At 39.2% G+C, this 27251-nt stretch overlaps 3 protein-coding genes and 2 long non-coding RNA genes across 10 annotated transcripts; 3 read left to right on the top strand and 2 right to left on the bottom strand.

Moving 5' to 3' along the window:
- The first annotated feature begins 1 nt into the window (after position 1).
- On the top strand, positions 2-13165 carry JMJD4 (jumonji domain containing 4). Of its 4 annotated transcripts, XR_015313863.1 has the most exons (4): positions 2-5212; positions 6801-10142; positions 10564-10768; positions 10941-13165. XR_015313863.1 is itself a non-coding variant. In XM_022845836.2 (2 exons), exon 1 carries the CDS (start codon positions 4083-4085, stop codon positions 5208-5210), a length of 1128 nt encoding a protein of 375 aa, XP_022701571.1. In that variant the 5' UTR covers positions 2-4082; the 3' UTR covers positions 5211-5212; positions 12394-13165. The 4 variants fall into 4 exon arrangements, 1 of the variants encoding a protein (XP_022701571.1); XR_015313864.1 differs by lacking the exon at positions 6801-10142 and having other exon boundaries at positions 12394-13165; XR_015313862.1 differs by lacking the exon at positions 6801-10142.
- Positions 13166-13267: 102 nt separating this feature from the next.
- LOC111267560 (uncharacterized) lies at positions 13268-18298 on the bottom strand. Of its 3 annotated transcripts, XR_015313868.1 has the most exons (5): positions 18207-18298; positions 17589-17770; positions 17146-17312; positions 14320-14483; positions 13268-13913 (listed from the first exon to the last, which is right to left on the bottom strand). It is a non-coding gene; the product is annotated as an uncharacterized LOC111267560 (long non-coding RNA). The 3 variants fall into 3 exon arrangements; XR_015313866.1 differs by having other exon boundaries at positions 13268-14483; XR_002684709.1 differs by lacking the exons at positions 17589-17770; positions 18207-18298 and adding an exon at positions 17403-17582 and having other exon boundaries at positions 13268-14483.
- LOC111267559 (cysteine dioxygenase type 1) lies at positions 14972-16535 on the top strand. Its single transcript, XM_022845840.2, has one exon. The coding sequence runs from the start codon at positions 15141-15143 to the stop codon at positions 15705-15707; it is 567 nt and encodes a 188-aa protein (XP_022701575.1). The 5' UTR covers positions 14972-15140; the 3' UTR covers positions 15708-16535.
- An 841-nt stretch (positions 18299-19139) lies between the features above and the next one.
- LOC111267561 (uncharacterized) lies at positions 19140-21271 on the top strand. Its single transcript, XR_002684710.2, has 2 exons — positions 19140-19226; positions 19676-21271. It is a non-coding gene; the product is annotated as an uncharacterized LOC111267561 (long non-coding RNA).
- A 4268-nt stretch (positions 21272-25539) lies between these two features.
- Positions 25540-27235, bottom strand: LOC111267557 (uncharacterized). Its single transcript, XM_022845837.2, has 2 exons — positions 26837-27235; positions 25540-26433 (listed from the first exon to the last, which is right to left on the bottom strand). Exons 1-2 carry the CDS (start codon positions 27112-27114, stop codon positions 25722-25724), a joined length of 990 nt encoding a protein of 329 aa, XP_022701572.1. The 5' UTR covers positions 27115-27235; the 3' UTR covers positions 25540-25721.
- Positions 27236-27251: the final 16 nt, after the last annotated feature.

The following is a 27251-nucleotide window of genomic DNA, read 5'->3' as shown; positions in this document are numbered from 1 at the left end:
GTCCTCTTACGAAAGGTGTCCCTGTCCACAGAAGCACTTCATATCGAATTTATTGCAGCTTGTTTCCGGGTCTATTGTAAGTTGTGGAGCTATTTTGTTTGGAGCTCTAAATTATTCCCTCTTCGTTTAAAGGCTTCTCATGCGAAGAGATGCTTGCCGAACGCAATGAATTATCCACTTGGCTCTGCTATTTAAGCCTTGCGGGGCACGTTATGTAGCCCGCGGGGGCTTTGCTCCTCTACACCACAATACATTAAAGGCAGCAACTACGTTCCGCTTACATTTTCTACTTTTTTTCTGTCTATTTTTACTCCATGAAACCGATCCAACAAGCTTTAACACTACGACGAAAAACGTATATGTAGCACGAACGGCCTGTTGAAATAGGCCTGCTTAATCATTACGGCGAAGTCGCTTCTCGTGTTTGTATGGTAAAAACTATAATCTACGGCCTTTTGCATTGTATGGCAACGTTAAATTGGTGTTTAGAATCAGCAATATTACGCCCCTGGGAGCCGAATAAGCCTATCTCATACTATAATTTTGACTGTCATTATTATGGTACCTATAAAAACAACTATGTTTAGTATATTATAATAGGAATTTTGCTTTCTGTGTTCATCACTATACTCAATTTGCAGAGGTGCATCAACGAGGCGGCTTATTCAGTGGAATATGGGACCTTCCCCGGGAAAACGCTTTTGTCAGTCCGAGACCGAATACAAATATCATCAATAGGGTTTAGTGTCTCATGAGATATGCTAACACGGTTGACGGTTGTTTTGTCAATAGATCATTGTGATACATTTATTAATTAGTTAGAAACCGTTAAGTAAAAGTATTGCTATACATTCACCGGCAGTGCCTTTGCCGTATGGATGCCTGCCTTAAGCAAAATGGTTTCTTCACAAAGCAATAATAAGTTCCTATTGCTCAGGCTCAGCTAGGATATAAAAAGAATATCTACGAATTTTTGCAACAGCTAACAAATCCTGTCCTCAGCCATCCTGGCCCAACGACTCCAACTCTTCTATTCCGTTACTTTAATAATCTAAAGAGAAGAAACCATTGGTTAGCATTATGTATTCGGCTATTTAATATATTATTAGGTCGTATTTAGGGCTTGTTTAGGCAGGATTTCGCTTGTCGTATACTACAGTACCAAAACAATAGAGTTTATATATATACATATCATCATTAAGACTTGTAGCCTATTGCGCTATTAACAGTGACAAATTGGAGTAGACTGTAATGCTTTGCCACGTGGCGTACTGTTACTATAGTAGTCTCATCATAGTAGCAAGGCCACAGATGTGACTTATTTGGACAACAGCACGTCATTCCATAGAGATAATGACGAAAGTAGGCTAACTAAAATCGTTGACACTCTGTCGCGTTGGCCAGGTATGGGATTTAAATAGATGGCCTAGAGCCGTTCGCGTTCTCGCCAGCTCTCCACGCACGAGGCGATTCCCTTGTTGTCCGGTATCATTGTCATTTATCAGTATGAGCGATCGTCGTCATTCTGCGGCGCCTACTCTATTACTCGACCGATTTTTTTTTCGGCTCCGTAGACCGCATCCGCTGATGCGCGTGCGCACCTCAAAATTTTCCGTAACCGTCGGGTCAAAAAATAGTAGTTTTCGTCGTACCTCCGTTTACGTTAAAATGCTTCACCACAGACCTTGAAGTTGCATTTTGTTCATCCTCGAATCTTGACTATTGTTTTAGCAACTTGGCTTTACCCTAATGTTTTGTTGTCACCCATTGTAGAATCAATACGCCAGTATATTTGGACAACACCTCATTTTGACAAAGCAATAGCGATGGAAACACACATATATTTTTTCATCACTAGATTGCCGTATAACAAATAACATATATAAGTTAACTAGTGGCATATTAGCAATCTATAATGTATATGCCTTACACGATGGGAGACCACACGCCATGCGAACTTAGCGCATAAATACCTATTTCTACAAATCTCGAAGGTTACGAAGGCGGCCCAGATGAAGATCTTGGCGAAAGCAAGTTCAGATAGCGTATATACACGGGAATAAAATCAAGCAAGAACATGTAGAGCCGACTGGCAACTTTTGATAGTCGGTCACAGGGTGGTGTGTTGTGGATATCGATCAAACCGACAAAAGCAAATCGAGTTCGCTGAGTAAAAACCGTTTTTTCTTGTAAATACGTATTTTCAATACGTTATACGTCTCCCGACGGATTTACTTAGACAATCATCAATATATATTAGTCTACTTAAGCGAAAATGGAAATCTGGGTGATTAACCATAGAGCGAAACGATACTCGTAAGTAAACTAATTTATCTCCGATTTCTCTACAAACACAACAGTAAATAACATGAAGGGCTTCATTCGGAACCCCTAAAATGAGCTGGTTAGTGCTTGGCGAAATTTGTTGACATTATAAATTTATGGTTAATATATTTGTGCCCAAAACCTATATTTTTTAAGCACATCTTATTTGACTTAACGTTATGACTTTACCATCGATAATGTTAAAGACTACCAAGAAGCATGCGAGATTATCTTGATTGGCAAGATGGACAATCGCATTTGGATCGACTGGGTCATGAACGTTGTCAAGATCGCATCCTTATATTTGGTGAAACCGACTTTTATCCACACATCTATCTGACATGTACATTATGTACAAACTCCCCCTGGGTAAGACATAAGGCCAATAAAACACCAGATACAACCCAACGGTGCGAGGGCATCCTTGGCGTAACAAGCAAAGTGACTCAAACATTCGTAATCGTGAGCTGGTTCATGTTCTTTCCGACGAAGGAACGGTGCCAGTAGACATGATCACTTCACGTAAGGCAAACTTGTCCGAGCTGCAAGGCGCACGACGAGCCTTCAGAGGACAAAAGCATTAAAATACGTTCGTCTTTGAGAAGGAGACTAAATAAATATTTCGAGCTTTTATTTCTAGCACCATTATTGCGCATTGCTTTTACGAAACATAGTGTGTCTATGCTTGCCTTCGAACCCAGACCACCACGTTCTCTTGAATCTAGTAAAAAAATATTTATTTAGACATATTCCAATAAAATACAACGAGACACCGATTTCAGGTACTCACTGCGAATTAAGAGGCAACTACATGTAACGCTGGAGAATCATGTGAGTTCCATTTGAAGATGTTTGTAGCATGCATATACATACGAGCTACTATTTCGCGGGTAACTTTTTCAATAAAAAGAAATTAATCTTAAATCAAGGAAAAGCTGAGAACTTTGCTTGAGTGCTCATAATCAGACTCTTCAAAAAATATGGATTTATATTGAACAACACATTTTTGGCCTCCTTCTTACTTCACACACGTATATTAGAAGCAAGACAATGATTACAAATACATATGAGACAAACATGCATACAAATATCATTCGTCTTAATAACACCATTAACAAACTAACACGCTATTATCCTCAGCAGCTAAAGGACATCGTGTTGCTTTTATGTCAATTGTTTACTGTGTATTGAAAAAATTAACCGTTTTTTCCATACAAAATAAAAATAAATATGTACAAAGCGTGCTTCCAAGTGGGAGAAGTGTTTCTGCTTTGAAGAACTTGTGAGCTTGATCAGGTATACAAACATATACTTTAATACGTCCATAGGTTCCCATTTACTTAGTTTAATTTTGGTTTACCCCCCTAAGCAGCTCTTTACGCATAGCTGCAGAAATCGTACTACACTGTAACTACTTTATGGAGTACAGGCAAATTAAATCCGGTACTTATTTACACGTTTATTCCAATTTCGCTTAGATCGTATCATTTCATTGTATATTTATCGGTATTCACAGATTAGATGAGTTCTAATTGCGTTGAACATCTCAGAATTATAACCGCGAGAACGATTCCTGACCAATGGCAGACACAGGAATGCGTCCTTAGCCAAAACAAAATCAGCTGGTTGAATCTCGCCGGCTTTCGTTGGTTGTACTGTTGTTCCATGTTATTGCTTTATATTTTACTTTCGGATATTGTCACTTTCGTAGAATCAAGTAGAGTCCTGTACTTTCTTTAAAATGCTCTTCCAGAGTCATGTGTGATACTAAAGACGTTTGCAGGACTCTTGTTCGAGCCGTACTTGTGTATAAGGCAGAGGAGCTTTCAAACGCGCATTTCTGCCAGCTCATGAAACTGAATCAAGCGTGTCTCATATCCAACCTGACAGACCGATGGAAATCTCAGGAATGGCTTGTCCCGGACACCGGCGAAGTAAACGTACCTGTTCTTGAGGAGCTTTTTGGTGACTGCATTGTGCCTGTCGCGGATTGCCAGCGCAGTGAGTATGGCTCACAACTAAAACGAGACATGACTATGAAAGAATACATGCAATATTGGAGGTCGTATCAACGGCCGCGAATCACTGAAGATGCTTGGGGATCGATCGAGCGAGACAATTGCTTGTATCTTAAGGATTGGCACATGCAACGAGACGTTCCACATTATTTGGCCTATGAGATACCTGAATATTTTGCTTCTGATTGGCTGAACGAGTACTGGCGTGAAAAGCGTGAGGGCCACGATGATTACCGGTTTGTGTATATCGGACCTCAAGGCTCATGGACACCACTTCATTGTGACGTGTTCGGCTCGTACTCGTGGTCTGGTAATGTTTGCGGTCAAAAACTCTGGTTATTACTTCCTCCCGGTGAGGAGCAATACTACTGCGATTGCACAGGCAAATTAGCTTGTGATTTGACTGAAATTGATCATCAACACTTCCCAAAAGCGCGAGAACATCAGTCAGAGTTTGGGGGACCGATTCGGATTAGGCAAAATCCGGGCGACGTTATCTTTGTGCCATCCGGATGGCACCATCAAGTGCTCAATGTCACGGATACGATATCCATCAATCATAACTGGTTCAACGCGCACAATTTGCATTTTATATTCGACAGGCTTTGCGCGGCGGAAGCGGAGGTAATGAACGAGTTAAGCTTCTTGCAGGGTGATGAAGATTTCGAGGCCCAAGTGGAGATCGTGTTGAGGGCTCATCATGGCATGAATAGACAGGACTTTAGGGAAATCCTAACATTTATCGCTGAAAAAAGAACGCAACAAGGACTAAACACCGCATCACCGGATTCCATTTTAGATCTGGAGTACAGTAGAGAATATCTGAAGGATGAGCCGCTGACAAAGAGTACCAGATCAACTACGTAATGGTAAGTTGAGGCGCGTCCAGGTATGTACAACATTACAAAAGCGTACATTTCACGGGATGCGTTAAAATTAGAAGGCCTTTGTGTGCCTGCATGTTGTTTTCAGCAAGATATTTAAAAATGTATTCGTTCCCATTGTTGCTTGGAACTATTTGTCTTTGAAAATGGGGTCGAAATCGAATTCTGTAAATGAAGTGGCCTTAATCGAGGCTTTAAGTGTAATTGTTTCTAGATACATGTCACTAATACAAGGGTGTTTTTCGAATTCAAACGATCTCTGGTTTCGCAAAGATGAGCGTACTTAATATACTCTAGGCCGCGTTAGTTCAATGGTGCACTTTAGGCTGCAAGGTAGTTACAGGTCTGCCTCGAGTATAACTAAATAACATTTGAATCATGGGCATGGAGACAACGATTGTAAAGTAGCAGTTTGAGGTCGGAGACGCCCGCTTACTAGAAACCACACGGGCAACCCAAGTATCACCTCGACCAATATTATAACTAAGTAAAGTGGCACTCTAAACCTTCTAACGAAACGCTTTGATATGATATCTAGTTTGAACTCGCCTTAACCGGAACGTGTCCAGCCTTCTTACGCAACTGGTGACTGGAGCTGAACGTATCCTCGATCACAGAAAGCCAGCTCCGTTTCTTATAAAATAATCGGCTACTGCCAGTCCCCTGAGGTTCTTTGAACGGACGCGTTATTCTTGTTGACAGCATGGTTCTAACCATCGCTCCACTGACGAATATCTAAACATTAGGAATAGCGACTCATGTCTTATCTTGGAAAATCACAAAACGATACGTTATCAGTTCAAAGGTTCGATCGGCATATTCCACGCAAACGAGGCTGAGTTTGTTCTCCATTACGGAGAAGGAGGAGCTGAAAACAAACGCTGGCTGGAGGCTATCTTAGCGACAGTAATCCGACAGCATGTATATTTTGGATTCAGTCGAAACATAGGGAGCTCTGCATCTTGTGACAACGTAGAAAGCGTTGTAAGATAAAGATAAGCCGACGGCTAACAACTACGATACACAAATAAAATACATATAAAAAAGTAAATTAAAGCAAACAAATCTTATTTTAAAAACGCTTCTTCGAAGGTATTTCCTGAACAATGGGTACGATAAGTCGCTATGTGGGACCATTTTTGAAAAAAAAAAATTGATCTCATCGAGCTAATTATTTTTCCCTTTGACAATACATCTGTTATAAGATTGGATTGAACAAAGGGTTTGGGCCTTCCGAGTACGGGACTCTTGAGGCTGACAGCGCGATCATTTAGTCTCAGTCGTAGAGGTCCACAGATTTATTCGGTACCCGAATCATAATCCTTCTATAATTAAGCTTGTTTCCTTTTTCCGGTTTAGATATTGAGCAACAGCCGGTCGTGGTGCAGTAAAAAAAACTAAACATTTCTGTTCTTTGTAAATATGCGATTCTAATGTATATTAACAATTTAATTTACACAATAAAATTTAAATAGAAAAAACAATATCAAAACTGTAACTCCGCTAAGTTCGATATCTCGTAATGGAAACCGTTTTGTTCGAATATAATGGTGAACCACTTTACCATTTGCAGCCTTACCCACAGTGACCCTTAAATGTCTACCTAAGGCTTCGCAGGATCAAGAGTACCCGAATGGTGAATAACAGCTCAACTGTTTATTTTTATTCTCGTTAATAAAACATTCGACTTTTAGACCTGAAATATCTCCTGGGAAACGCGAAGTGTCTTGGTCATCACGAGCCCTCATTGTTCTCCATCCACCCAATATTTCTTGCCTGTTTCTGTGACAGCTGCTGTCTGTACTATCTAATTTCGTTGGCCTACTTTTGTTGTCATGGCTCAGCTGTGGCCTCATAAATAGACATAGTGTATTCACAACAGCGCCAAAGGATATTCACTGCAACTATGGTAAATGCGCTATGATAGTCTCATATGCTTCACAAACATCATTGGGCAATGTATCGAAGCAACCGTTCAAGAAGAGTTTCAAATGCTCACACACATATATACACAGGCAGTAAATTGTTTCTTGAAGAACTATACAAGCTCGATTGTGTGTCAGTTCATTTTGTTCCATCGGTGGTATTAAATGCTGCTTGCAAATCATTTTGTTTTTAGCGATGTGTTATAAACTGACTGCTTTAAGTACCCCTTAATAATTGATTATTTTATATAGGAAGTAGCGTTTTCAGTTCCGACAAGCAAGCCACCGCTAAATGGTTACACTCCACGCTTTCGCACTGTATACCTAAGCTACGAAAGCATTTTTACTAATTGGTATCATTCTTCATCATAATTAGTTATAGACTATTTGCTAATTACATCTAGTATTTATGTTCTAAAAACGATGACAATGATAATAAATCAGCTTTTGTAGAAACAGACTCGCTTTCGTAGCAACCGCGTCGCATTAAACTAGTGTTTTCGGTTGTTAAATGAAGAGCTCGTGGTTCGAGTATTCGGGGTAGTCGCCCGTTCCTTAGCTGCAACCCCATAAACATTTGGCTTATCGAGGTTGATGAAAAAAATGCTAAATAACAAGTACATTAGGAACTAGATGACAAACATAATATGTTACACAAAAAAATCAGATACAACCGTTGCAGGAAATACCTTGCCGAACGCTTAAAAACAACTGAAAAAGGATCTTCCCTTTCTTTTAGGGCACTAAACCGATTTCATTGGCATAAAATATAGTCATTAGTTAACTTAATTACCAAACTTCTCTATATCATACAGGAAGCCTTGTTAACGAAGTGCATGACGAAGTACCATAGAAAGCCCTTCACTGGGTAATTGACGCCCTACAGATTTTGATTCTGTGCACCTTTTGTTAAAGGTGGCAGGTGGTGACGTATCCGTATATTCACAACTGAGCAGGAAGCTTTCAGCGAGAAGGTTTTATCGGTAAAAAAAGATAGAGATTGGTCAGCGCTAGATACCAATACAATGATTCCAGACCCGATCCTTTGTTTAAAAAAAAAAAACAATATGATCGTGATATTCATTTCCAAACGCACTTGACAGCTGTTTTTTTATAAGGACCAATCTGTGAGTTGTCGTCTCATCCCAAAGGAGATTTGTTGGTATTGATTCGAGAGGTAGCTGCAATTAACTTATCCGCCTCACCTTTTACTTGTATCTGCTATTATACAAGACAAAACAAAGTTACTGTTGAACTTGATGATAAAATATCCGACACGTTTCTATAGTAATCAATTAGCCTGTTTGAATCAAGGAAGTCATCGACGACTTATGAACTTGAGCACTAACACCGAACCAAGTATGGTTTGTTGTCTTCGAAAACGAGCATTTCCAAGCTTCATTTAAACTTCAACCCATTGATGCACGTCGTTGAAGCTATCCCTATGCATTGTCTTGACTAGAGGATAACAAATGCGTTTCAGTTTACTTCAATGAATGTACGTGCACACCGGTGATGAAAATATATCACCAAAACAACTAATTTATCTAACATCGACTGAAAACAAACGAAAAATTGCCCATGCATCATGCGAGCTTCTGCCGAAACGTCATCGCACTAAAGCTGACGTTGCCCTAAATTTATTCTTTTCCTCTTATTGTTTTAGAATAGTCGTATTATTATAATTAACATTTAATATGGCTCAACACAAAAAAGTACGAGTTTCTGATTCGTTGATGGCAAGTTTCCTTATACGTGTACTAATAGAGCTGCTTGAATATCGTTGCTGACCTTTTATTGATTGAATCCCGTAGTCGAAAGGATAAATTGAACACAATGAAGATTGGAAAAGAAGAATGGCTTGTCAGGATGAACAAATCCCTTTCCTTGTTTCTCCTTTCGCTCGTAGTAGCAAGCGTTAACCAAAGGGTGATGTATAGCTTTCACTTAATATTGAATCCGTTGATCGTAATTAAAGCGCAGCAAGCAAGTCGATGCGCAGGACGTGGTCGGTTTCTCGCGACGCGTCTTCTAGCATGCAATGGAAGCATGCCTTAGCAGAGTTGTCCTTTTGTCAACGAACGTGTCCCTTTTACTAGCCCGCCCCCAGTCTAGTGGTTCTTACCCGTCTGGACAAATAGGTTTGATAATAAATTCATTCAGTATGCATATAGGCCCGTTGAATCTGGAACGAAACGTATCCACTTCCATAGAAACACTCTTAGTTTTATAATATAAATAACACTAGATGTAAAAGTGATAATGAAATACATACCCATGATAGTGGCATATTCACATACTCACATAAAGACTCAATTAAAAATAGAAAACATATATATTAAATATGAGTGAGCAATAGACATGCAGAAACACCCTGCTATGGCCAAATTATGTTGGAAATTACCCTCGGCTGTTCAAGTTGCCAGAAAGTTTTCTTTGAATTAATTTCTACTCTACTCTACTATGAAGATATTTTAATTTTTAATTCCTAAATGCTGTCTGTCTAAAATAATGTGGGAAAGATGAGAAATCAATTACGTATGGGTCTCAAATTAAAAATGCGTGGCTAACGAATATATATTGTGGAGAAAACACTAAGAGTGGTCGACAGTCCGTATTATAAAAAGCCTAATCCATCCACTCTTCACGTGTATGCATGAAAACTAAGATTCTCTTAAAACGCATTTCGTGTAAAAATTTTCTAGGCCAAGTGGATATCTTAATTCGCACGATGCCCTATACCTTAAACGTGGTTATCCCTGTCAGCTGTGTCATGTACCAATTTATAGTAATCGATATGTTTTGTGCTTGACCTCCGTCAGCTGCCAGGGGCTGGCTAATCAGATTGAACATCTCTCCTCCTTTTTGCGGTGGTTTTGCTTAGAACCACTGCTTTACCCTTCGTCCAGTATTTTCATGTTACGTCTTTGGTGGCCTCTTCTTCTTTCGTCGGGGGAGCACCGTCTATCCGGTAGACGTCACGGGCCTATGTGAGTTCGATAAAATACGCGAGTTGGTCTGAATGAGTACTTCTTTCGCTCATCGTTCAGGAGAAGGGTCTAAGAACCTTCTCAGCGACAAAAGCTAGGCCTTTTGTATGTTAGCGATGTGTTAAGTGGAAAAAGGTGAATCCCATGATTACCGGATGTTGTGATATTGGAAAGAAAACTGTTATGCTGGTACCAAACAAAAACTGTGTTATACTCGAGCGTCTTCAAGATATAGCATTTTAAGGTATACTAAAAGGGCTGTAGCTGAGATGTGATGGACTCTAGAGAGCGCTTCCTATTAAATGGTTGCGATAATTGAGTGCAGGTCGATTTCTGAATGTATCTGACGAGTGAGTCAACGGATGCTGTTCGTACTCAACAATTCAAATATCTTTAACCTTTTTTTGGACCTACTGTACAGGACTGCAATAGGAAACAGAGCGCTTGTGGGCATTTTCTGGCTGGTGAGAGACCATGGGGCTTTAGAAAAGCGAGCTTTGTCTGCCGTCTCAAATATGGAAGCTGGAAGAAACGTCCAAAAACAGAGAATATCATTTTCGTGCAACAATGAAAGTGATAGTACCTGAATGAATACTAATACCGATCACTTTCTCACGAGTTGTGAGGTAAAATTTTATATTTATCTACTATAAAAAAAATTGTAGGCTTACTGAGCTTTAGAATTTAGCTTTATACCGTTTGCATAAATCTTATGAAAACTGGCAAAATTGTCTTCTGATTTCTATTAAGAGCAGGGAATATTATATGATTGATAACAAAAGTTCCCTGTTTCTACAGGAAGCTGTGATGGTCATAATCGCCTATGACCTAACGTCACCTAACGTCAGCCGAATCCGTTGTGGTTTCAACTATTAGTGATAAAGCTACCACTGTCACAATCACTAATTGTTGCAGTTTTTTTTCCTAGTAGATTGTTTTATGAAACCTTTTCTCGCCCATGATAGTCGTTAGGCCTTGTCCTGTAGTCTACAAGCAACGCAGATATTTTCTCTGTGACCGATAATAGAGTATATACGCGTATGACATGATGCCCGAACGAAACTACAATCTTCTCTCGAATATCAGCAAAAGACAACTGTTCAAACTGGAAATAAATGCATTGGTTTTTGCATGATTTGACGTTTTATATCAAGCAGATAAAAAAGCACGTTATCTAGTTGATTAGAGAAATTTGTTTATAAAAAAATATTGTAGCTTACTTGAATTCAGGTGGCAAACAGGTCGTAACATGTTGAAACACTGGGATCCTACAGGGGCTGTTTCGCGATAATTACCAGATATCGTACCCGAACGTGCGTTGAGAGATAAGATAGCGTTAATTTTAGTACGGCTTGATATATCCGGTTTGAAGTGAAGATGCTTTTTTGCTCAGCATATGGATGCTGTTTTTTTTTCATGTCTTTTATTACATGCCGTATGATAGAATAACTCAGCAAAAACATATGCCGTTTTTCTACATATATATACATAGGTATATATATGTCAGACACTTCTGTTCTTCTCTATTCTTACAATCACAATAATTACATAACAGACAACATATTGAATTTTAAATGTCTTTATAATGTCCCTTTGTAATAATAGCTTGCATTATAAACAATACTGTTACCAATAATTCGCCGCTTGAACCGTACACATGACAACGAATAGGCAATATTGCCACATGTTTTTTAAGTTCTCAGAATTATCATTTTAAGTATAAAATTAAAGACTTGTTCTCACTAAGAGTATTATCAAACTGGATCCTGCTGGACTTATTTAAGGTTTTTCCAACATACCTAAGAAACATCATATAAACAACCATACAAACATCTATAAGGCTTAATAACAATTATATCATATAATTACAATATTTTTCTTAATTTTTTATTTTAGTCATTTCGTACCTACCTGGTCATTATCTATGGTGATAACTTTTGTCTACGCTAAGACTACTACCGTTGTTGTATGCGTGTTAGTTAAAGGCTGGCACAAAAAAGCACTCACCCAGATTACGCAGTTTTTTGCTGTCAAGAATTTACCATAGAAACTTCCTATTTATCTCTCCTTGATCTTCACTCTAACCCGAGTTGGATAATGCTTATTCCGGCGATATCTGCGTAATTTACTATAATTCATGAGCGATAGCCAACAACGATGAGGTTTCGAGTGTGCGAAGCTTGAACTTTTGAGGAAAAGGTTTATGGAGCAAATAAATATAATTTAATTTTCATTGTCGAATTTTTCGCAGTCCTTTTCAGAATCGCAGGATTCTTCAGTCTTCTGAGGATCATTTTGATTCCTTCTGTGTATGTTGTGATGTCGATATTGTCAATGAGCGACATCTCAGGCTGCCTGTCAATGTAACTGATTGAATATATCGAATTCGACACAAACGGATAGGATCCTTCTGCAAAGTTACATTGGCTGAAACTGGACTGGTTTCTTAAAAATGTGTTGTTTGCTGCTGGTCGCTTTTGACATCACTCGGGCAGCTTGGCTGGTGCTTGGTAAGTGTTAAATGAAAATCTACCTAGACGTCGGCTTTGCGCAATCGCTTGGCCATACGACTTTTGCATTTTTGCTATAAAGAAAAGTCAACGACGGTACAACTAAACGAGGGCAGGTAGCCAGACCGACAAGACACGCAGTCAATCCTAGGTAAGGCTTGCATCGGAAGGAAACAAAGAAAAACCCGACCGTTTATGTAGTCATAGATAAAAAGAAAAGGTTTAACGGCAATCAGCTATATGGAGATAATTTCTGGCGGCATCAGTAACATCGATTCGATAACCGTCACTTCGTCAGATTTCATTGAAATAAGCATATGCGTCTTGATACGAGATAACTATACGTGCATGTCAGGATAAACAGGATTCTAAGTTCTGGTATAAGAACGCTAATTTATAATACTGAAAGTATTTTAGGCGTTTGTCTCATTTAACTCGGTTATTGAGAAGCTTTTGTTAACAAGATGATGGATTTCAAGATACAAGATTAAAATAAAGCACATAATTTTTTTAGTTATTGGCTTATTTTATGCTAAATGTGTTGCAGTGGTTATGTATATAACTTCTTCATAATAACGTCTTCACAACAACAAGCTACATTGAGTTCCATGTGTATATGATTATTCATTTACTCAAGTTTATTTTATCAGACATGAATCAATCTCTAACGTGCCGAACAAATATAGCATTTGTGAGATTCGGCTATGCTACGGCCTGTAAACGAGCAGAATATATGCTGTTAAGGTATATTTGAATTTACACGGTATATGCCCTGACGCAAACTTACTTCCGACGAAAGTTAGATGGGCAGTTATACTGATTCTCCAAATTTAAAGCGTATAGAACTTAAATTTTCAGCTCAAAATTGTTTTCAAACCGAATTCAATACTTGCCGATCAGAGCGATCTTTTAACACTTACGCACAATCGGGCCTGAGGGGTGAAAGCTAAAACCTGCATTATGCTGGTTAGAATAGTTCTTTCAAGTAATGAAGAAAACATGCCTAATTTAGAAAAAATTTAAGAAACTCCCTTAATTATTTAAAAAACAATGGAAAAATTGAAATTTAATCATTTGGTGAGGTCGCATAGATCGAAATACAATTAGTTACATAAAAACAACTAGAGAAAAGGCGTCCTTTCCGGTTGGTTAGCCTTTTTGTCCAATTCTAAAGGGATAAAGTACATTATGATCACCCTCCACTTCGATATTTCGCTCAGTCCCAAAACATTACTGATAGGATTTGCCGAAGCAGCTGAGACTGAAAATTAAATAACCATTGTTAAAGCCACGGTAATGGGGGGATTTTCTTTATCTGTTTAGACTTATGTAATTGGGAACTCTCTTGGTAATCTATCTACACAAGCTAAGTAAGCGAGAATCTTTTATACGGACTATGAGAGAAAGTGCTAGCAAGCCAATGACTATGATATTTGACAGTCCAGTGGTATAGTCTAAATGGCTAAGTACTGAATGCGCTATCAGTGAAATGGTGACCTAACAGAAACCTATTTCCATTCCAAGTACGGAACGGTAGCCCGACCAAATTAAGTCTATCTGCATTGGTCTACGGGTATTACAATAGACGTGTGCAAAAGTCAAAACACGTTCTCTAACACTCGGCGACTCATTTAAGTTAGTTATCTAGTACAGGATATCGTACTCACCATGGTTGCTTGAGTCTCACTTGGTATGCTATGTCCAATGTACATTGTTTGCTAACTGAAGACCTGCGACGCATGGTCATAACTCAGTCAGCCAAGATACAGTGCTTAGAGCTGTGTCAGGAGCGGACGATCCAGTGCCCCTGTCGGGTACATACAGATGGGAACTACAATCGAAACAGCAGGGGCCAGTGAGTCGCCGTTAGACACATCATATCTCAATAAAAAAATGACTAATTCTTCAATTCGAAGCGAGTCATGTACCGCTGTAAAAATCGTTGAAAGTAAATGTCTGGCATTATATATATATATAGAAAATCACTTTCTCTTGCAGCCCACATCAAATGGGGATACATCTTTTTAGAGTTTTGTAAACGCAGTTTATGAGCAGGTTATAATCTTCATTAGCACGAGCAGGTGTTGGACACTTTGAAAAATGCCACTATTCATCAGAAGATGAATCATTGGTCTCGACATCCAAGCGATCATACTAAGCGTCTTCCGCGATTAATTTTTGGGTTCGTTATTTTCTAAGAGAAAAAACTCGGCGATATAGAAACAGTGAGGAAAGCCGACGACCCTCTCTGGCACTCTTGCCTTATTGTCGCGCAATCTCCTTTCCCTTTGACCCCAGTTTGAATAAAAAGCTAGATGCGCAGACTGTGAGCCAACATAGAACACTTTAATTTTTGTGAACGCGAAAAAGCAGGCCGCTAGTAATCGGACCCAATAGTTAATCCCACAAAAGCAAGTTAGTTATACTTCAACTGTTCAAGGTTTTCTTCGCCGTTGTTGTTAAGGTAGATTTCATATTCATTCGGACCATGAAGAACCTAACGCTGCAAAAGCTCATCGTGGAGCTCTATAAAGTGTTTGAAAGCGATTCAGTCAATATTGAGCAAGTAAAGCAGCTGATGTCCAGTTACCAGGGTGACCCGGCCGAGTGGAGCAAATATGCCAAATACGAACCTGGCAAGTACACCCGCAATCTCGTCAATGAGGGTAACGGCAAATTCAACCTAATGATCCTTTGCTGGAGCGGTTCGGTAAAGAGCTCCATTCACGACCATGCCGATGCTCACTGTTTTATGCGTTTGTTGGCGGGTGACCTCACGGAGGTGCGCTACGACTGGCCTCACGGTAAAGCAATGCAACTTCGTGATGAATCCACGATGTTGCCCGGCGACGTGTGCTACATCAACAACGAGATAGGTCTGCACCGCGTCGAGAACCGCGCTCCGGAAATCGCTGTTTCCTTACATCTTTATAGCCCTCCGTTTAGCACGTGCTATATGTTCGACGAAAACACCGGTAAGAAGGTAATTTCGAAGGTCACCTTCTGGAGCCGTTACGGAGAGCGCACGCCTATCATTCAGACTCGTGAGCCCTAGAAGTTTCCTTTGAGCTCAATTATCTCTTATCCGAGCGATGTCATTAGCAGTAACGGATAACCGGACAGCGTTTACTTATACATATATAACATATATATATATATATATAATATAACAAGTATATATACAAATCTGCACTAACAAGCATCAGTCCCACCCAGTATGAAAGTTTTAAGCATTTGCTTGTGGAACTACAAAAAGATGTCCGGCCATTTACTGCCGATCTGCTTGCCCTCCTGCTTGCTCGTACAACGCGGGATCTTTCATCGCAAGCGTCTAAGGTGCTATGCAGTGCACCCCAACGTCTCTGCAGTAGCAGCAAGATGTTCCTGCTAATCAACCTCGTCACTGGAGGCCTATAAGGTTCACTGTAAATGTATCATATCTCACATTGACCTTTACAAAAGCTTTCGTGTATGTCCGAGGCCGGAATGGTACCGGTTCATAAATACAGTCAAATGTCATCTGTATGAACGCTCCTCGAGGTAGTGTCCCGCTGAAACTGAATACTTAAATGCCATCTATCCTGACGAAAGACAGTAGTCCCGTAAATCGACATAAAGCGCTTTGTATTATTTAAGCATAGGTTTGCATTGAATTCTCCAGTGTATATGTATATATATATATATATATATACATACATATACACAGATTTGAATCCATTCTCTCTGAGGATGCGCTAAAGGCCAGAGAAAGCCGTAGATTTCAGTTCTATTTACGGAACATACCCTTGATTTCTACTTGGCGAATGGTTCTATTTTCAAACTAGGTAATTGTAAATAAAGCGAAGTAACGACAATAATAATAAACACTATGACTATGACTCTAGACGCGTATGTTCATTTAGGCTGATTAACTTATAGGCTGAAGTTTGTCAGACACGTTCTGGCACTAGTAGTCAAACAAAAGGGAACTAGCGACGGACTGCGTATAAAGCATTCATGAAGCTATAGAAGTTACGAATATTTAACTCGTGTCGCACTGCACAACACGATTCTGCTTCACTGATGCCTATCGAACATATAATTATACTTCACGACTTGTTTGCCCCTTTTGGTCATTCAGAGTGATGCACTGTGTGCTAATTGGCTTTATTATGCAGTTCAATGCGACAGCCAAAGCGAGTAATATATAAAATGCCCAATACGAAATGAGTAATAAGTGTTTATTATTGAATTAACCTTTGATGATGCTATTTAGTATGTCTTAAATACAGGACTATATTCAGCTTCTTTGAATGGATAAATTTGTTTTGTCACCAAAGGCAAATAAAAAAAATTGTGCTTTGCATAAGCAACTAGTGCTATCAAACACGGGGATACATGTTTATTGCCTTTAGATAGACAGAAAACATCGGTAAAGCGGCGCAGCAACTACGGAGCCGTGAACGGCTTTAGAACGAGATATTCAGGCGTTGGATCGGTTATTTGTCACTCACAGGCAATATCCTTATAGCGCGTCTCTGTGACAGCGTAATGAGCAGCATGTTTGTCTGCCAAACTTAAAACCGCGTGGTGTTCTGGATTCAAGTTCTCGGAATCGAAGTAAACACACTTGGCTTCGTGGAGAGAGCTAGCCGTCTGAACTAACGCCTCGAGTAGCGCGCTTAAAACACAAACAAAGCATTAAACCATTACTTAGTCGGTCAAAATGAACACGAGCATCACATAACTTTACAATCTATCAGTCACATACATCGACGATTTATCGAACTTCTCACAACAGTCGTGTCCTTCTTCTCTTAGGCTGATCGCCCGATTCACTGTCAGAACTTTCTCAATAGACTCTTCTATATAATTCCTACACGTCTCGTGAGTATGTGCAAGCTACAGACAGAACGTCCACATCTAACGAATCTCGGCAGGATTGAACAATAGTCACCTTACGCCACTTTTGATTATCCTTGCCATCTGTTCGTTTGGCCCTCGTCTTGTTTGATCTAGGTGAATCAGCCGACAACTTCCCAGCAAAAATGATACCAGATTGGAATCTCACTTTCCAATTTCGTGTTGTTCCCCTGCGATCCAGAGATGATAGCAAATGACCACGGTGACATTACCCCACTGTGTATGTTGAGATTGGGGAAAAGTTGGTGACGGAAAAACCTTTAGCAAATAGGCGGCTACTGAAGCAACAAGCATCTAATCAGTGGCTAGCTAGGAAGAAAGCGTCACTTGATACGAAGAAGCTCTTTATTGACTTTTTTTCATATCTGACGTGCGGAGACGCATCCTGTTGTTTCAGGCCACGATGCGTTATGTACGGGCATATAATATTAGAGTATATTTTCTATTACCAAATATGCTTGCCATATATATATACATGTATAATGATTATTGTTAATCGATGGGAATCGTTTGAGCTATTTCGGGGCTATCGTTCAGTCCTTATACGAAGACACCCTAAAAAAATGAACCGGTTAAACATTTTGGTGAGGAAACCCGCGCTACTACCCGTTGGATGTTTCTTAATTTGATCAGAGAATCAAATGCCTTTTACCGATTACTAAAACAGTTCAGTAGAATACGACCAGGTCGTAAACAGTTACCCATACAATCACAGTCAAATTATTCATCGTTGCCAAGTACTTTTATGCAATGCGTCGGCATATCACTAAAACGTCGTCTTTCTACAAGCTCGTCAGCCCTAGTTGTTATGAAGGTTGTGTGTACCTAATCTTTTATGTCCCACTTAACGTTGAGTGGCGAGACAGTCGTGAGACACTTGCTTGTTGATAACACGTAAGTCATCGTTAGAGCGGTGATGTTATCTATTGGAAACCGGTGACGCCGGCAACAGTGATACCGCCAGAATAAATATACTCGAGGAGACCTAGATGTTCCGCCATGGTAAACATAACACAGGTGTCACGCTAGACTTCACGGTTCCGCAAAGATTTCCTCGATTTCGGGTAACCCTCCACCGTTTTTACTATAGCAAAACGAACAAGTGCGCAAAGCGCGATACGTGCACTCGAAGCCACAGCCTACAGGGAAAAATGAACAAAGGTCAGCACTGAAATACTGATCGACATGCGTCCATTTATTTGACTGTATCTGATTTCTCACGGAACTAAACAAAAAGGCATTTGTGGCTATTTATGTTGTTGAAAACTTTTAGAATCTATATAGGTACACAAGCCAGTATTGGCTCTGTTGCCGCTAACATCGACTGACACAGTTATCGGCGTATTTACTAAGTGATGCTGATACATTTAATGCCTTATCGCACCGCAGTACTGATACGGAGAACATGAGATACATAACCGTTTCTGAAGACATTGTGTAAATACTCTGTCTGGTGATACAACTTTGATTAAACAACTTATATGAACTTATAAACAGTTGTTTATTGTAGATTTTGCAAGGTGCTAAGGAAGCTAGCAGCGTGCAATGTTCACTATGTTCTTATTGGCATAGTGGGGGGTACCCGATCATTCCTGAGGATGCTTAGGTACAGTGAGTCATTCTGCAACTTCGGTCAGGCGATTTCAGGTGATATAGCGAAGCGGCTAAACAGGTGAGAAGTTTACACTTCTATCTATTTCGCAGAACAACAAAGATACGCATTGATTCCCAGTATTCTTTGTCATGGACAAAACATTTTAAACAGAAAAAACTTTACTTGCTCTCGTTTCGGCCTACTGAACATGTGATAGAGAATCGGTCTGGATAGTTCATATGTACTAAAAAGAACTCCTAGCCAAGCTCTTTTATTGTTAGCCTCGTGTTGATATCAAAATAATTCCGTCATGGACGGGAAAAGAAGAGGTATATTGATAGGGCTAATGATATTCTAATGGAAAATTCACCAAAAAAATATACTACTTGTGGTAGATAGTGTTTTATAGCTAGTGCTTTCTGGACCATAAATATCTGCAAGAATTAATAACAGCCCTGAAGTCGTATTATTCAAATCATGTCTAAATCGAAAGCAGCGACCGGCACTAGTGTTAAGCGTTTTTTCAGACGGTCGGCTCCCAGGACGAAAGGAAGTGCGTCTACGTCTAGATACGTAGGGATACGATAGATCTACGTATCCCTAAAATTTGCACGCGAACGCGTTAATTGCTAGGTTATTACAGAGGTACGCGTTTGAACTAATGGTATCCCTTTGACATCACAGAATATTATAACGCTTTCATTGAACCTCTATAGTAGCACTTACAAGAGCATTACTCTAAGCCATTCGAGATTATAAAACAAAGCAAAATTGACTTCGAACTCTTAAGCATACAATTCTTAGTATTTACGGCCTATTCAAGGACCAAGCTTTGATTAATGTCTTCGAATGGTCGCCTTTGAGTCGGATTTTTAACTGCATAAAATATATAATATTTTTTTTGGATATAATAAGAGGCAATATTTAGTTATCCTTAGAGATAAAACTGTTTCCACTTACTGCGGCCTAAAGAAGGTAGCAGAAATAGCGTGAAATTATTAATCATGATCTCGGCGAATTTCGGCGAAAAAATTCAAAAACTATTATCTGAAATTGAAATTTTAACGTGGAGAACAAATGTACCTAAATAAGGAGCATAAGGAGAAGAATGAACTTATATTTTACAACAGATAAAGAGTAGCTAAAAACAGAGAAAAAAAAATATCATTCTCAGATCCCATAATGGAGCTCGAAACTCTATTGTTCACGTCGAGATATCGTAATTACAGCTTTTTAATTGGTAAAAACACCACAAGTATTTGCAACTAAAAATGAAAAAAAAATTATCTTTTGAGTTTAATTTGATCGAAAATTGATAGAAAAACTTTTTTCAATGGCAAATATTTTCCATTACAACGTATTGTTTTAAACTTGAACTGACCATGAAACGTTGCTTTTGTTCAATTCCAGATCCGAGACAAATATTTTTACAGATATTAATTACTTGTTTAAAACCTTCGATAATTATGTGCGTGCCTATCTCCGAACTGCTGTAAATGAGAAAGAAGCGAAGATATCAATCGGTTTATGCCCAAAAAGTATAGTAACGTAGGGTCGAGGAAAACCAACTAATGAATATGTTGACAGTTGGCTATGGTGGCTAATACCCAAGGTCATACTAGAGCGCCCTTGCACGTTTCGCGTTTTTTTTTCGACTGCCGCAAAGGTGGGTCGATTTTTATCTCATGCTTTTGCCTAGATGCGAACCACGTTTTTTTTTTTTAATTACCGACTGAGCGGAGTAACTCGTATTGAAGAAAAGCTTGGCTAAGCAGCAAGTTGTACAAAGGTGCTCCTTAGGTGCATAAATAAAAAGGCATTTAGGACGCATAGCTGTTTTGTCAGGTCTAAAAAAAGAAGACATTATATGGCTTACAAGTTCACTTACACTTTATCACAAACTCGTAAAGGAAGTATAATTATAAAGTAATATACGTCGCATTATAAAATGTTAATTAAAAAAAATTAATTATTATGCGTATGGGCCTGAGTCCAAAGGCTACACTGAATTATGATTAAGTAGGACTAAAATATTTTAATCGATCAAGAGTAACACTAAAACTGCTTAAATTCAACTATATGCCTCAACCAATAAACATAAATATATTATTGCATTTGAGCAATTTTGAGTGTTTTCTCAAGAAATTTTAGCTTTAATAGAGCGTAGTTCAAGGTAGTATTTAAGATCTAGTTCAACTGTGTGATGGGGATTGCAGAACAACATTCGTTTACTGTGAAATTAACAACTTAACCACTAGCAAGTCGGTAGGCAGGTGATAATCCAGGTGAAATTTAAAATTGTAATGTAAATGGTGCGATTACAGGAACATATAGGGAAAATTAATTTACAATAAAAACTAAGCTGAATGTTGGTTTATACAGGGACACATTTTCCGACAGAGAGTTAGGCAGGAAACAGAATCCAAGATAGAAGACTGAGGGTAGAATCTCATGAAAAGATTGGTGCATCTTTAAGTCCTTTGCTTCACCTCCCAAACACGATATTATATAGAAATAAATATAAATAAGCATTTCACCACATTTGGATGGTCCGGAAGGTTCTCAACCTTCGCCTCATCTCACTCTGCTACAATTACTCGAACTGTTCGCTCATTAACATGATTATGCTTTTTGTCAAATCTTGGCGCAATACACCTATTTAAAAAAAGCACTTTTTATCTGCGTTGTCTCGGGAAAACTCGTTCTCTAAATGTATTTCGATTGTTCGTGGATTTCTGGATTTCTTCGTGGAAGATTCCGACTATCATAGTTTAATACAGACCCTTCACCAAAAAAAAAAAAACTAAAGTAACTCGAAAAAAAAAGCAAATAATAAAAACTAGATTTTTGTCTCTACAGGTTGGAAATAAAAAAAAGACAATCCATGAAACTGTATGGAATTGTCAGCTAAGACAAATCTACCTGGTCCTACCAATGATAGGTCCGGCACGTAAATTTATTTCGTAAAGCAATAATGCTATTCTAAGAACTCACTTTGAGAACATCCTTATATACATGTCGACCACAATATTAATATTCCTACCATATATTGATCTTTACGATTTTCTTCGTTTTGCATTGATGTATCTTCAATATCAGCAGATATTTGTAGAGCAGCATCAGCTGCGTTTCCCACAAGTAATTCGGTTCTAGCACAAGCGCGTTAAGTTTACAAGGAAACACAAAATGGTCATAATTTTCCACATATATGTCGCTTTCGCCGTAGCATTTTTGTCCAGCTCTATATACATATTTTACTCGAATTAAGCTCAGAAGAAGCCACGTTGTTTGTAATGACGACAGAACTAATATAGGACATAATTATAGTCTCCTTAACAAATGACCCAACAATTACAACTATTGTCGGCTGTATTGAGTTTACTTTTTCGCATAGCTTAACTTAAGTATCCAAGTCATATGGCGTACTTGCAAATTATTTAGATTCGTGAAAAGTTCCATTTATTATACGTTAGTGCTATAGTTCGTTATTAAGAATTATGTATTACATTGTATCACGCCTTCGAAGTATTTGATTGGAGAGAATTACGCGTTTATACAGATGCAATACAGCAGACAATGAATTCAACAACCTTTGTTCAGCGATCAGTTGTTGTTAGTAAGCCATGCCATCACCATCACTCTTTATCTACTTGAAGCATGTACTTCAACGCGAACAGCACACCTCTATTGATAATCATGCTCTTTATAATAGACTCGTGACATTTCGAGCAGATATCTATCGACTAAGCGTACTCTAATCAGCCGAAATAATTTATACTTATTTTTCTGCACACTATATTCAGAGAGTTTGCTCAACTACTATAGCGGATTCCTCAACTGTGTATCTATTTGTCTACCTAGCGAGTGGTAATATAAACGACACTGTATTCGCAGATACATTGTTAAGAGGTATCATCTGCGTGACGCTATAAAGCTACCGCAGAGATACTTAGGGCTTTAAAAGCAATCGAGGAAATCTTATATGCGTTTATAGCACTGTGTCCTCCCTCCTAGGACTCATCTGATGCTTCTCTGGTCTCAGAAAAACAGTGGTTATCGGCTTGGTGCTTTTTGGTCTAACAGAATGGCCTGCAGTTTCCTGTGGCTAACTAGCTCGACAGGACCTGTGCGGAAACGAATCATACACTCGGATCGACTTGCACTGTTAAACTGGCTGGCAATTTCGGTGCACCGAAGATAGGAAATCGGAATAGTTGTATTGCCCGTACTTAGATAAAGACGACGAAATATATAAAAAGAAAAGTTAATAAGCTAGACAATAGCAACCGAGTTGAAATAGCTAATTCGAGAAGATAAAAGATAATGCTGAGTATACACTTGGTATCGATATTTGCAATGATGGCTGTAGAAGTCAGATAAATTTTGCTAGAAACCTTGTCAATCCAGATATTCGCGCAGATTACTGTCTAGTGTAGGCGTATGCAACCCTCTTGATAAGCAGACAAACTTTTGTGTCTGATTATGGCGTGACTAATTACAAGACTGTACAATCTGGGTGTTAGCCCTTACGTACTACTGATGAGTTGACGAAATTTAAATCCTTTACATTTAAATCCTGCAACGTCAGGATGTCGAAAAGATGCAATTCAGATGTCCTTGGGGTCGCTAATCGGTGCGCTAACACATGTTATATATATATATATATAAGCAAATGATGTGAAATTACATGGAGTCGCGAATAAGTCAAAGAAGGGGACCTATTTATCTCAGTTCTCTATAATTTGACAAGGTCTTTAGATCTTAAACCCTAAATTAAACTCTAAATATAAACCGTAGTACTACTATTTTATTCATAGTTACGTCGAATATGATTACCTTGTACAACCACTTCGTAAGTCGAAAAGGAAACGATATTATGAAGCCAGAGGTTACTAGAATCCTATTTAGGTTAAATGGGAATAAATAAGCAACATTGTCGCAAGAGCACCTCGGTGACAAGTAAGCTAAATACAACCTTATTGACTTGAAGCATCGATATGGAAAAAATAAGTATATAAATATGTAATGTGGATACGTCCACTATCATTTAAATGATCTTGATTTCGATTGACACACAGGATTTACGAAAAAAAAAAACTTACACAACCGACCGCTATTATTGAACAGATAACTCAGATGATATACTTTGTCCTTCTGCCGCGATGGAGATAACTTTTATCGCAGGTGCGTTAGAGAGAATTCTATCTTAGTAATCTGGGCTAAATGAAACCACATCACCGCTAAGTAACAGAACGTCATTCTCTAATTCAGTTAGACTAGCAGAACCTTAAACATTCTCAATAGGTTCACTTGTTATCTCAGTACTCAAGACGCTAATAGAGGCGATGGCTCGACTGAGTCGAAATAAACCGGCGCTTTATTATCTGGCCCGATTTTCAGGATGGTTTACCAGTCGACGATGGCACTTATTTCTTGGGTAAATTTCATCTTTCCTTATTCGAGGGGGGGTTCTTCAAAAGGTTTGTTGTGATCATCGAGCTTTTTAACTTCGCTACATACCATAGAAAACAATAATAATTTCAAATGGAAGAAAAAAATCATACTGGTATTTGTTTTCTTCCAGCGTGTACCTATTGTAAAACAGTTCGAGGAAAGCCAAGTTGTTCATTTCGCAGTATAGTAATAAGCATTCTGACAGGGTTGTATCAATTTGAAACGGTATTTCCGAAGAGGATTCAAATAGTTTAGACAAATAACGGTCAGCTTTAGAGATCAACTTCAAATGAAACTAATCTAGACCGTACACAATATATTGAATAGAGTTCGCCCCGAATTCATCACAAGAGCATATATATATATATGTACGTGTACGTGCGTGTGAATACATGAAGTGGTTCGTGCACATCAGTCGTTACGCGCAGTACTAATATATCATGCCTTACCTAGTATTGCATTAGGAAATAAATAATCCGCGGCACAAAAAATATACCATGGTTTATCGTTCATTTTGTACCAGTCTTCTTCTAACGTCTCGCCATAGCTGTAGCTTGAGCGGGCGATGGGGCTCTTCTAGTGCAGCGTTTTTCTCACGCCGATTTTTCTATAAATGATGCTAGGGGACGTCATGAAAGCATATTAACATAACTTCCTCTTTAGCTAAGATAAAAAGATTTTTTACTTGGCATATTGTGCTGCCATCGATGACACGCATACTCCACAAGGTGTGCCCTTTTTTAGGGCAAAGTGATAGACTGTTATCCAAAAGTAATTTTTAATTTATTGCTAACTTAGGTTAGCAGTGTAGAAATAGTGCATAGATGCCATGTCTAAGGAGTTGCTTTGTCGTCCGTGTTTTGATCCAGCTGCCTCTGTCGGCTTCACTGGCGAAACGGCAAAGTTGTTGACTCCTTCTGAATGAAGTAGAATCACCTCAGAGAAAATATGACTGCTTTCTTTTTATTTCAAATTTAGCAGCGAACATGTCTATATTCATTTTATAAGCAAATCTATTTCTTATTTCAGTATTATATAATCTAATCGACAGAATCTGACCATAATATTGGATTGGTCACAATAGTGGTGGGATCCGCTGGCAGGCGACAACTTGAACTACTAATCAATATCCTCGTAGTCGTTATCCAGCGCACTACCGGTTCCCCTATATGGCTTGCATGGTCTACATGTGGTCATTGTGCTCCAATTTTCGACGGGAATGCATTCACACTTCAGACAGCGTTCCTCAAACGTCACGTCCTGGGCTATACGTCGGGAAAGAACGGTTCGCCATGCTCGAACTGTACTTCGACGCGGCGTTAGAAAATAACTTCCCCGAGATTCTTGGGCCAACGATGCGCATCGATCCTTTGGAGGACGCAACTGACTTCGAAGTTCTGGATTACCCTCGGACTCTCTCCGGTATGCATCTCTCGAGCTGAAAACAGTTGAACTATCTATGCCCAATATATCGAGGTGTTTTCGGGCGCTACCGCGCACCCGAATGTCGGTTTTGGAAATTAGGTGCAGAATGATTCCATTATCGAGCAGAGCTGCCCGTAAGTCCACAGAATCTGGAGCGGTCTCGTCAACGATTTCGCATGGGGCGCAGGTTAGCGCCGTAATAATTTTCGTTGCCGTTGGCCTGAATCTATACCCAATAATCGCTTGGCGGATGGCAAGGTAGATATCAGCTTCGTTCGTAGTACTAAAATTCATGCCTTGGAAGGCTAGTGGCAAATCTTTCGCAGGGAAAAATGTTTGACCATTTGCGGTTTGTGTGAAAGGCTCATCGATGTTTGTTGAGCGGCCGAACGACACGACGCCATACCTGTAATATGTTAGTTAATGTTTCAAGGTCACAACATTTGGAACGGGGGAACAAGCCCGAATATAAATGTAAAATATACAGGGTGAGATAAAAGTCTCTTGATTATTTGAAAAAAAAGTAATTTGACAGTTAAAGAGTCTTTTTGAAATATATGCTCTCATAAGTCCACTCTTTATTGCAACGATGTGCATATCTCCTGCGACTTTGACAGATGTAATATGGGGATTCTTCAGTTGTCAAGTGACCTTTACCCCCCCCCCCCTGTATAAACATACAACCCACAACTTTTTCTTGGTAAAGAGCTACTTCAGACAACCCACTACACATAGACTGTGATATTCATGCACCTCCAATATCGCCTAGCAGTCTCTACCTAATAGCGAGTAATGTTTGCAATATGTACCTATTCTGTCTGATGTCCCTATTGGCGAGTTCCCTTTCGAGGCTTTTGACGAGGGCGGGGACGTGGCCGGCAACGTAGGAATTGCACCGATTCTCCTGGACCACGAACACAATATCAGCGGAATCGCCAGTCTCAAGGTCCACAATTGAACTGCTCCCTACCTCGAACTCTCCATGTTCACCGGCAGCTACCGGGAGCTCGCACGTGACTGCAAGCGGTCCCGCATCACTTCGGGAGGTTACTATACAACGTGGTACCCGTTCTTTTTTGATAGCCATATAGGATATACCAAACTAGAAATAATATATTTCTCATTCCCTCAATTAAATTGTTTATCTCAATCCAGCATTAACCTAGCTGGATTGAAGCGAGTTAGACAAATATTCCACGGCTTCGGTAAATTCGACTTTGTAGT

This window comes from Varroa jacobsoni, unplaced genomic scaffold (assembly GCF_002532875.2).
Source record: "Varroa jacobsoni isolate VJ856 unplaced genomic scaffold, vjacob_1.0 scaffold_1200, whole genome shotgun sequence".
Taxonomy (NCBI): Eukaryota; Metazoa; Arthropoda; class Arachnida; order Mesostigmata; family Varroidae; genus Varroa; species Varroa jacobsoni.
Note: the sequence above shows the minus strand (reverse complement) of the source record. Positions and strands in the feature narration are given on the sequence as shown.